Source organism: Sinocyclocheilus anshuiensis, unplaced genomic scaffold (genome assembly GCF_001515605.1).
Source record: "Sinocyclocheilus anshuiensis isolate Anshui unplaced genomic scaffold, SAMN03320099.WGS_v1.1 scaffold2872, whole genome shotgun sequence".
NCBI classification, from domain to species: Eukaryota; Metazoa; Chordata; class Actinopteri; order Cypriniformes; family Cyprinidae; genus Sinocyclocheilus; species Sinocyclocheilus anshuiensis.
The window spans coordinates 124,697-136,272 of NW_015560619.1; the positions used below are offsets into that span (position 1 = coordinate 124,697).

At 36.1% G+C, this 11,576-nt stretch overlaps 2 protein-coding genes across 2 annotated transcripts in view; both read right to left on the reverse strand.

Moving 5' to 3' along the window:
• ppp6c (protein phosphatase 6, catalytic subunit) overlaps positions 1 to 2,858 on the reverse strand; it is a 6,850-nt gene extending 3,992 nt beyond the window's left edge. Inside the window, exons 1-5 of the mRNA XM_016478213.1 lie at positions 2,699 to 2,858; positions 1,922 to 2,017; positions 1,747 to 1,812; positions 1,471 to 1,612; positions 1,281 to 1,360 (exon numbers count right to left, since the gene is read on the reverse strand). Coding sequence (XP_016333699.1) covers positions 1,281 to 1,360; positions 1,471 to 1,612; positions 1,747 to 1,812; positions 1,922 to 2,017; positions 2,699 to 2,773 — 459 coding nt within the window. The 5' untranslated portion in view covers positions 2,774 to 2,858. The remainder of the gene's footprint in view (positions 1 to 1,280; positions 1,361 to 1,470; positions 1,613 to 1,746; positions 1,813 to 1,921; positions 2,018 to 2,698) is intronic.
• Positions 2,859 to 4,427: 1,569 nt separating this feature from the next.
• Positions 4,428 to 11,576, reverse strand: part of myo1hb (myosin IHb) — a 21,092-nt gene continuing 13,943 nt past the window's right edge. Inside the window, exons 24-32 of the mRNA XM_016478215.1 lie at positions 8,569 to 8,731; positions 8,383 to 8,466; positions 8,196 to 8,289; positions 8,011 to 8,066; positions 5,871 to 6,006; positions 5,448 to 5,518; positions 5,143 to 5,240; positions 4,917 to 5,016; positions 4,428 to 4,719 (exon numbers count right to left, since the gene is read on the reverse strand). Of these exons, the coding sequence (XP_016333701.1) occupies positions 4,693 to 4,719; positions 4,917 to 5,016; positions 5,143 to 5,240; positions 5,448 to 5,518; positions 5,871 to 6,006; positions 8,011 to 8,066; positions 8,196 to 8,289; positions 8,383 to 8,466; positions 8,569 to 8,731 (829 nt within the window). The 3' untranslated portion in view covers positions 4,428 to 4,692. The remainder of the gene's footprint in view (positions 4,720 to 4,916; positions 5,017 to 5,142; positions 5,241 to 5,447; positions 5,519 to 5,870; positions 6,007 to 8,010; positions 8,067 to 8,195; positions 8,290 to 8,382; positions 8,467 to 8,568; positions 8,732 to 11,576) is intronic.

An 11,576-nucleotide genomic window follows, 5' to 3' on the forward strand; every position in this document is an offset into this window, starting at 1 on the left:
AACACAGATCAGTCCTGTCACTTTAAGAAGTTACTCCTAATGTCAGCTCTTTAGGTACAAGACACCTGTCCACACAAACTGTATGTTCCATTGCAACCTCTCCCACCACCATGGGCAAGACCAAAGAGCTGTCAAAGGATGTCAGAGACAAGATTGTAGATCTGCACAAGGCTGGAATGGGCTACAAGACCATCAGCAAGAAGCTTGGTGAGGAGGAGACAACTGTTGGTGCGATTATTCGGAAATGGAAGAAATACAAAATAACTATCAATCGGCCTCGGTCTGGAGCTCTGTGCAAGATCTCTCCTCATGGGGTAAGGATGATCATGAGAAAGGTGAGGGATCAGCCCCGAACTACACGGGAGGAGCTTGTTAAAGATCTTAAGGCAGCTGGGACCACAGTCACCAAGCAAACCATTGGTAACACACTACACCGCAATGGACTGAAATCCTGCAGCGCCCTCAAGGTCCCACTGTTCAAGAAGGCACATGTACAGGCCCATTTAAAGTTCGCCAAAGAACATCTCAAATGATTCAGAGAAGGCTTGGGAGAGAGTGCTGTGGTCAGAAGAGACCAAAATTGAGCTCTTTGGCATTAACTCGACAAGCCGTGTTTGGAGGGAGAGAAATGCTGACTATGACCCCAAGAACACCATCCCTACAGTCAAACACGGAGGTGGAAACATTATGCTTTGGGGCTGTTTTTATGCTAAGGGTACAGGACGACTTCACCGTATTGAGGGGCAAATGGACGGGGCCATGTACTGTAAAATCTTGGATGAAAACCTCCTTCCCTCAGCCAGACCACTGAAGATGGGTCATGTATGGGTCTTCCAGCATGACAACGACCCGAAACATACCGCCAAGGCAGCAAAGGAGTGGCTCAAGAAGAAGCACATTAAAGTCATGGAGTGGCCTAGCCAATCTCCAGACCTCAATCCTATAGAAAATCTGTGGAGGGAGCTGAAACTTTGAGTTGCCAAACGACAGCCAAGAAACCCAACAAGGGTTTCTGCATCAAGTACTAAGTCATGTTTTGCTTGGGGATCAAATACTTATTTCACTCACTGAAATACAAATCAATTTCTAACCTTTATATAATGTGTTTTTTCTGGATTTTTTGGTTGGTATTCTGTCTCTATACGTTAAAATAAACCTACCATAAAAATGACAGACCCTTCATTTCTTTGTAAATGGGCAAACTTACAAAATCAGCAGGGGATCAAATAAATATTTTCCCCACTGTATATATAAAATTGTATTATAAAGACAATACTTACAGCAGCAACAGTAAGCATGTCAAATACTTTAGTGCAGTATCGCCAGGCATTAGCATTTCCATATTTCGTTTGGCACTCATCTATAAATGGAAGGAAAGAATGCAAATTAAAATCAAAAAACACTGCACAACAAAATATCAATACAATAAGTATATTACGATAGGTGTGCATTAGATTTTTGCTATCTCACCATAAAAGCCATAGACTTGTGTTATCTGCCTGCTCTCGTGATTGCCACGCAACAGTGTGATGCGGTCAGGCCACTTTGCTTTAAGTGCTAGCAAATATGTGAACGTTTCTAAGCTGTAGTATCCTCGGTCAACAAAGTCACCCTAGAGGAAAGAAAACATACCAATGTCTATGCAGTATACGCTTGGGAGGGAGGGGGACATTGTTTCCAATGAGTCACCAAATATGAACTTAAAACAGTGTTTATTACGTATAATTATCTTTATGGATACAATACCATGAAAATGTAATTTGTGTCTGGTACTTGGCCCCCAGTTCTGAAGAGTTCACACAAGTCATAAAACTAGAGATAAAGAAAAGGTTTAGATCAATATACATGTTGTTATATCAAAAAAGGACACTGTCACAACATCTGTACGCAACAGAGATGCTTCCATAGGGCCTGCTCGCACCTGTCCGTGAATATCCCCACATACAGTGACTGGAGTGGATACTGGCTGTACATTTGATTCTTCAAGTAGCAGGTCACATACATAGTCACACAATCTCTGTCAAAGCAACAGAAGAGAACACAGCAGGTTGATCAAGTTTGTAATGGAAATAACATCACTGAACAGATCAGATCACTGCATCTAAAATCATTAATACATAAAGAATTCATTTAATTCACATTTTTCAATATCACAAATTAGTGGCTTGGATGATACTGTTATGAACTGCATTGCTGCATTATGGACTAATTCAGAAGCCTAGTTGTTTACGTATAGGAGCTCTATTTTCAGACAAGAGAACGGAGGATGATTCAGTCAAGACTGAAAACTGCTAATAAGCAAATATCATAAAATGAGATTAACTACAAGGCTGACGCTGAAAAGTAACGTAAATGGGCGTTTCAAATTAGTGCGCTTGATAGCAACAACATAAGTTAGCCACCCCAGGTATTTACAAGAAATAATCAGTTACACACCTTTATTACGACTAACTGCTTTTTTTGGTCGTATATCCGGTTATTTCTGATAGCATGTATAAAATAAATCCCGGAACACACTGACTGGGTTCATACCTGTTTTTATACAGTCTATGGTTCATACGCAGCGCTAACGACTGCACTGCACTGACACACCGCTATTTTACCAGCCTTTACCGCGACACACATGGCTTCAGAATTATATCAAGAGCTATCATGTTTAATATTTTGAGAGAAAAATAGAATTGCTGACAATAGTCACCTTTAAGTCGTTCTCTGGAAGGTATTTGCACTGTCTCGCAATTTCAACATACTTATCTAGGTCCAACGGCGCCATTTTAAGAATAACAGTCGATAGAAGAAGCAAAGAGGAAGTCTTTCTACGTCATGCTGGGCGGTAATGATTGGCACAGGGATCGGCCAATCAGATTCAGTACTTTGATAAGATCCCGAGCGCCACTTGCAGGGTCAGTGGTTTCGGTGGGTCATCATCTCACGCTCTCTAAATAAGCTTGAAAAACACCTTGAGCAATAAATAGAGGCGTACGTTTGAGGAAAAATAAATAAATAAAATAAAACGAGTGAATAATTAGTGCATCAAAATCCAAGTCCTTTATTAAAAGCATTCTCCATTCATTTACCACGAGGTGGGAACATAAAGTTGCCGTTTCAAACTAATTCAAACTAAGTTCATGACACACACTCAGAAAAATTGTAAATATGTATGAATCATCATATATTCGTTCATTTTATTTTTAAGCTTTTATGAGAAACATCAGGAAATCATATTACAGTAAATGTCCACAAAATACTAAATAATTAATCATTTTATTTCCTTCTGATTACCACTGCAGTCATGATTCATATATAGTTTATACAATAGCTTCTCTAAATAAGCTTGAAAAACACCTTGAGCAATAAATAGAGGCTTAATTTTTGAGGAAAAATAAATAAATAAAATAAAACGAGTGAATAATTAGTGCATCAAAATCCAAGTCCTTTATTAAAAGCATTCTCCATTCATTTACCACGAGGTGGGAACATAAAGTTGCCGTTTCAAACTAATTCAAACTAAGTTCATGACACACACTCAGAAAAATTGTAAATATGTATGAATCATCATATATTCGTTCATTTTATTTTTAAGCTTTTATGAGAAACATCAGGAAATCATATTACAGTAAATGTCCACAAAATACTAAATAATTAATCATTTTATTTCCTTCTGATTACCACTGCAGTCATGATTCATATATAGTTTATACAATAGCTGAACTGAATTTGCAGGAGAATTTTTTATTTTATTTAAGCTACATAATTATTATCTTGATTACATTAAGTTAAACATTACACAGATGCTAATGTTTGCTGTAACACCACAGCAGCTACACATATTTTATATAGGGCTACAATTGAATGTGGAGAAATGATGATGATGATTATTACAGCCATATACAGATTTGACATGTATGACAATTTCCTGTCTTTTATCAAATGGCATTTTATGTTTGAATGTACACACAAATGTTGTGTCTGTCTTCATGCATACACTGTTTTGCTCATGTGTTCTGGGCATATCACCATCTTTAGTTATGTTTGTCATGCAAAGCAAAAGATGGCATGCAGTATGTTGTAAGGCGTTGGCAGTATTGGAGACATAACAAAATGCACCAACAACATTTACATTTGTTTGACTGAGTAACTGGTGCAAATGCCAGTTTTTGCTAAACAGTTACTGCTTAAGATTTTCACTGATTAACAAGTACTTCTTTTGTAAAAAAAAAAAAAACACAATTAGCGCACAATTCAACACACTCATTTTCATGACACATTGGATATTTATAATAAAACATGGGCTTATAAAACACACATCAAAGAAAATGTACAGTAAATTACTAAAATACAGAATTTAAATGTAATATTATACAAACAAAACAAATAAAATTCAAACTACTTTAATAGACCAGTTTTGTTTGTTTTCCTTTCCTCTTTCTAAGTAAATTACAGTGATATTTCATGATTTGTCCTTTGAATTCACACATTAATATCATAGAGCAGTATTTCCCAACCCTGGTTCTGGAGTTCCCCAAAAGTACACATTTTGTCTCCGTAATCTTAAACACTCATTTCATGTCTTGGGGTCATTGGAAAACACCGTTCTATAGGTTCTTTTAGGGCAAGTTAAAGTGTTTAATAAACTCAACTGAAATGCATTAATCGGGCCATTGTGGAGAAGGTTTGTGAGGTAAAACTTCATCATCGAGATTTTGTCCGTGCAGATTCCTGCAAAATAAAAATGTAAATGGCTTCAAAATAATAAATGCAAGTTATATCAATATAATTTTAATAGTAATAGATATAACAGCGGTATACAATTATATGCATATTACTAATGGTCACATATAAAGGTTACACTTTAAATATATGTTATGCTTCCAGTGTATTCATAATGTTGTGTGCATTGCATTATGTGGACTCACCACCATCAAGTGTCCATTTTTGGCTCTGTAGACCATTGATTCACTGCTGCTCTTAAAATCAACAAAGCCCTCTTTGCCAGGCTGGATGTCAAACCTCACACTACAAAATGACAACAATTCAGTGTATGTATAATGCATTCTTGTTAAATACAATAATCAGTCTATCTCTGTGAGCAGGACTGAGTATCCAAGGCAATTCAGATAGAAATACATCTCACAGTCTCACCTCCCTTGAACAATTTTGATGAGGTTGTGGTTTTTTGTCACTACACAGATTTTTGTCAATGCCTCAAATAGATAGCTGCACTGCAAGACCAGGTCCCCCTAAAACAGAATATTTAACAATCATATATGTATATATTTCAGTGACAAGTTATTGTTCAAATACATTTCAACAGTAACGTAATACATGTTGAACACGTTTTTTTTCTTCTTTGTTCTGAGGCATGTAAACACAAGTTTTTCCAATTTACCATGTGACAGTAATTTCATACAGATGCTCCCTGACAAAGATATTTGTTCGCCACCTACTTTTTGCTTTGTGTCTTCACAAGTGACATGGAGAATCAGGAAGTTGTCACTTAAATCACTGACAGACACCCCTGTACAAAAGCAAATATTGCTCATGTAAACAATATATAGTATTATATGGAACTGGATTCAACTTGACTAATTTAGTAATGGTGTGTTACAAGAGATTAAAAAAGGTAAAACATAAATATAAGACTACGAAAGAAATACCTAGTCCAAACCAAACAGACTACTATATGAAGAGGCATGTTTACACCTTTGTCAACTGTTTTTAATGAAATAGGACAAGTTCTAGTTTATTTAATTTAAAATTCACATACTATAAAAATATAAATTATTTAAATAAAATGCCTGTGGAAATCTAAACTGATGGCAAATTTCACACAATCATAGACGTTTAATTATTGGGCATTGAGATTTCACCTTTTAGTGAACTGTAATTCACCCTCTGTTTGATTTTGGCCTCTTCCACCAGATACGCAGCGGCCTGAGTGAAGATCAGTTGTCTGAAACGTGGCCGAAAGCCATTCCTGTCATACTTAATCACTGGAACACTGTACTGTGTAGAGTGAGATATCACATCAGTTTCCCATGCCAATGATATAAACATCTGACTGAAAAATAAAGCTCAGACAGATCTACTGTACTCTTAGTTAAACAAGCCCCGAAATTCCCCTAAGCATTCTTGCAACAGAAACAAAAATAAGATACTTCTTTACATCCAATAAATGGACTCAAAATGTAAATATGTATACAGTGCCTTGCGAAAGTATTCAAACCCCTTCATTTTTTTCACGTTTTTGTTGTTTCAGCCTTATGTTAAACTGCTTTAAATTACTTTAATTTTTTATTTTTTTTTCCCACATCAATCTACACACCATACACCACAATGGCAAAGCAAAAACAGAACTGTCACAATTTTGTACATTTATAAAAAATAAACAAAGAACTATTTAAATAAGTACATTGCATAAGTACTCAAATCCTTAACTCAGAACTTAGCTGAAGCACCTTTACAGCCTCAAGTATTTTGGGGTATGATGCGACAAGCTTTGCACATCAGCATTTGGAAATTATCTGCCATTCTTTCCCTCACCTGTTCACCTCTCAAGCTCTGTCAGGTTGGATGAGGGCAAATGCACATTTTCAGGTTTCTCCAGAAATATTTGATTGGGTTCAAGCCCAGGCTCTTGCTTGGCCACTCAAGGACATTCACAAAGTTGTCTATAAGCCACTCTTGCTGTGTGCTTAGAGTCATTGTCCTGTTGGAAGGTGAACTTTCTGCCCAGTCTGAGGTTCTGAATGCTCTGGACTGGGTTTTCATTAAGGCTATTTTGGTTAATTACGCTTTTCTTCTACTCTGATGTGTCCCTTAATTCCTGCCACTGAAAAACAGCCCACAGCATGAGGCTGCTACCAGCACACTTTACTTTTGGGATGGTACTCTGAAGGTGATGAACAGTGCCTGGTTTCCTTCAAACATAATGTTTGGAATTGAGGTTCATCAGACCAGAGAATCTCGTTTCTCAGAGTCTGAGGGTCCTTTAGGTGCTTTTTTTTTTTGCAAATTCAAGTGTGTTTTCATGTGTCTTCACTGAGGAGAGGATTGAGTCTGGCCACAGCAGCATAAAGACTGGTGGAGTGTTGCAGTGATGTTTGTCCTTCTGTAGGTTTCTCCTCCACATATAATCATGGAGCTCAACTAGAGTGACCATCAGCTTCTTGGTCACCACTCTAATCAAAGCCATTCTCCATCATTTGCTCAGTTTGGCCAGGAGGCCAGCTCTAGGAACAGTCCTGGTTGTTCCAAACGTCTTCCATTATGGATAATGGAGGCTACATGCTTCTGTGAACCTTCAACGCAGCAGAATGTTGCTGAACTCTTCCCCAGATGTGTGGTTTGATGCAATCCTGTCTCTGAGATCTACAGGCAGTTTTTTTTTAACCTCAGGGCTTGGTATTTGCTCTAATATGCATTTTCAGCTGTTAGACCTTTTATTAAGACATGTGTGCCTTTCCAAATCATACCCATTCAAGTGAATTTGCCACAGGTTAACTTCACTCGAAGTGTAGTAACATCTACAAGCAAAATGAATGCTCCTGAGCTAAATTTCAACTGTCCCAATGGAATCCCAATGCAATGGAATCATTTTAGTTTTTTTATTTTTAATAAATTTGCAAAGATGTTAAAAAACATTTTTTTGATTGACAATTATGGTGTATGGAGTGTAGATTGCTGTGGAAAAAAAACGAATTCAAAGCAGTTTAACATAAGGCAGCAACAAAACAAAATGTGAAAACAATGAAGGGGTATGAATACATTCGCAAGGCAATGCTCCTGAGCTAAATTTCAGCTGTCCCAGATAAGGGTATGAATACTTATGAAATGGAATCATTTAAGTTTTTTATCTTTAATAAATTTGCAAAGATGTTAAAAACATTATTATTTGCTTTGGCATTATGGTGTATGGAGTGTATATTAATGTGGAAAAAAGTCATTTAAAGCAGTTTAATGCATATGTATGTGTATATACCTATGTAAATTGTTTTTAGTTTCATGTACCTTAATGCCCTCAGGACAAATCAGCTGCAAGACTCTGATGTTTATGTCTTGTTCACCTGAATAGACAAATAATGAACAAAGTGCTATAATGTTTATTCATAAGGTATAACCTGGTCTTTGCATTTACACATTGAAAGGTTTACAGCAACAGCAGCATTTAAAAAAAAAAAAACATAAACTCTTACTTATCCTAGTGTCAGCGAAGGATTGGCATACGCTCTGAGGGTAGTTCTCTTTTCTGCCTTTGAATATGTAACTGGTCAGTGCTTTAATTTGCAGCTGAAAATAAATTTGAACTATAAATGAATTCCAGCCAGTGAATAAAGTGTGAAAATAAACATTCAGACAAATGAGAGGTAAATTTGGTTTTACCTGCACCTTCTGCTGTGCACTGATCCCTCGAACATACTTCCGTACGATGAGACGTGTGTGCAACTTACGCAAGAGCACTGAGGCCTATAAATGCATTTATAACAAAATATATTTTCATCACTTTCAGCTATAAAACAAAACTTTGCATGGTTTCAATAATAAAGGATTAAATAATATATGGAATACCTCTTGCATTATGGGTGGAGGAGTTAGCCAGCTGGTTTTGTCCAATACTGATTTTGGCAGATTCTCTTTGAGTCGAGTGAGGTAGCTCTGTCTAACAAAGGCCAGATACTCAGAGTTGTCCATGCTGACAGGCTGATTCCTGTTTATGAAGCCCTTAATAAACCTGCAGGATGGGGAAAAAAATCTTTTACAACTCAAATATCATAAAATATGTTGCATTTATCTGCTCTAAAAATACAGTAAAATCAGTAATATTGTGAAAAAATAATACAATTGAAAATAACTTTTCTATTTTACAGTTTTTCTCAGTCGCATTTTCTCAGGTGCATTTCTCGAATCAGAAATAAAAATTCTCAAAACCACTTGTTCAACCTTCACATCATCTAGTCACTTGTGCACATCATAAAAGCAGTTTCTCATTCTTTTGAACAAGTTTCGATTGCTTTGGTACATTCATGCGATTGATTATGTACATTTGTCAGCGGTTTCCTACATTATCAGTTACTATTGTCATGTTGCTCAAAATGTATTATATAGTTTTCTGTGCAATAGTATATTGTATAAGTCATTAAATGCAAAATGGTTGATCTAGTTGTCATAAACTGTCAAGTATATGTTCTACACATTTCTATTAAACTTTTTGTAAATTTGCCATGAATTGTGCAAGTGAATCTCGACTTAATGAAGAGAATGTAGATCAACCAATGATAAACCAGTTCTCTGAAATAGCTCAAAGGTGCATCTCATGAACCTTCAATTGGAAAGCATATAGACAGAGGACAACACAAGAGTTACAAATTCTGACAATGCACTTTCTAATTGTTTATTTTCACCTTTGTGCCCATATTTCTTTTCCTTTTCTATATCACAATGATGTTGTAATGTTTTTTTTTTTGTCAGACCACTAGTAAAAGTGTAACTGTATCCTATCCAGTCTTTCAATCAATATCCCACATAGAGTAATGTGTAAATTTCTACATTTGAAATGGATATGTAAGTGCAGCCTTCTGCATTTCAATACAGTAACTGTCATCCAAACTGTTGCCATAGTTTACATCAGGTAATACTACAGTGCCAAAGCAATTGAGAATAATACTAACAAAGTGCACTGTTATATTGACAACATGACTAAGCAAGCATTTTGAATTGTTTGTGAACAATGACACGAGGACTTTTCATTCTGATGGCACTGATATGCTCATTGACATAAATACTTACTTTTGAGAGATGAACTAAAGATTTTGAGTAAGTAACAGGCTTTAGCAGGTACTCCATTGTGTGGTGCTGTTTGTACGAATTGTTTTGAGAAATGCACATACTTTGCAAATATTATGGATGATTCGAGAAATGCGCCAAAGCGACTGAGAAAAACTGTAATATTTTTTTTTAATGTAAATTATTAATGTGATGTCAGCTGAATTATCTGAATTATTAGCTGAACCTTGCTCAAAAAACATGTCTTGTTATCAATGTTAAAACCCGCTTAAAGGAATAGTTCACCCAAAAACAAAAATTCTATTGTCATTTACTCACCCTGAAGTTTTTCCAAACCTGTTTGAATTTCTTTCTTCTGCTGAACACAAAAGAAGATATTTTGAAGAATGTGGGCAACCACATTGTGGGTAAGTAAATAATGACAAAATGTTCATTTTTGGGTGAACTGTTCCTTATTTTTTATGGAAACTGTAATACATTTTTTTTCAGGATTCTTTTATGAAGAGAAAAAAAAAACATTTATTTGAAATGGAAACCTTTTGTAACATTATAAATGTCTGTACTGTCACTCAATCAAATTAATGCATCCTTGCTGAATAAAAGTACTTACTGATCCCAAACATTTGAACGATAGTGTACATTTACATTTAAAAATAGACAGACAGACAGACAGACAGACAGACAGACAGACAGACAGACAGACAGACAGACAGACAGACAGACAGACAGACAGACAGACAGACAGACAGACAGACAGACAGACAGACAGACAGACAGACAGACAGACAGACAGACAGACAGACAGACAGACAGACAGACAGACAGACAGACAGACAGACAGACAGACAGACAGACAGACAGACAGACAGACAGACAGACAGACAGACAGACAGACAGACAGACAGACAGACAGACAGACAGACAGACAGACAGACAGACAGACGAACATCTGCTAGCTGGCGCAGAAGTAGGGCATATGGAAAGCATGTCCTCCTTAACATTACAGTGAGTTATAACAGTTTCCATGTGCGACGTGCAATAAGCATAATTAAAGTGCCATTCTCCCAGGGTTTGCTTTATGTAGCACACGTCTTTCATAGCAACAAATGCTTTGCGTTTACAGTGAGGAATGGTATAGTAGTAGTCCTTCATCAGAAACTCAGTAACACTTCACGCCTGCTATTCGAACTTCTGCACCTGTTTTGACAAAAGCTTCTAATGGGAATGCTAACGTTAATTCTAAATGTTCTCTAAACATTCAGTTCTTCTGAACTCATTCTAACAAAATGATTTGCTGCTCAATTATTTTTTGTGCTCAGTTATAAATGGTTCTTATTATATCAGTGTTAAAAACACGTTTTGCTGCTTTTAATATGTGGAAACTGTAATACATTTTTTTTCAGGATTCTTTGATGAAGAGAAAAAAAAACATTTATTTGAAATGGAAACCTTTTGTAACATTATAAATGTCTGTACTGTCACTCAATCAAATTAATGCATCCTTGCTGAATAAAAGTACTTACTGATCCCAAACATTTGAACGATAGTGTACATTTACATTTAAAAATAGACAGACAGACAGACAGACAGACAGACAGACAGACGACAGACATATAGATAGATAGATAGATAGATAGATAGATATCAATTGAATATATAGATAGATAGATAGATAGATAGATAGATGATAGATAGATAGATAGATAGATAGATAGATAGATAGATAGGTGGAAATAGTCAGAATATAGATAGATGATAGACAGACAGACAGACAGACAGATAGACAGACAGAT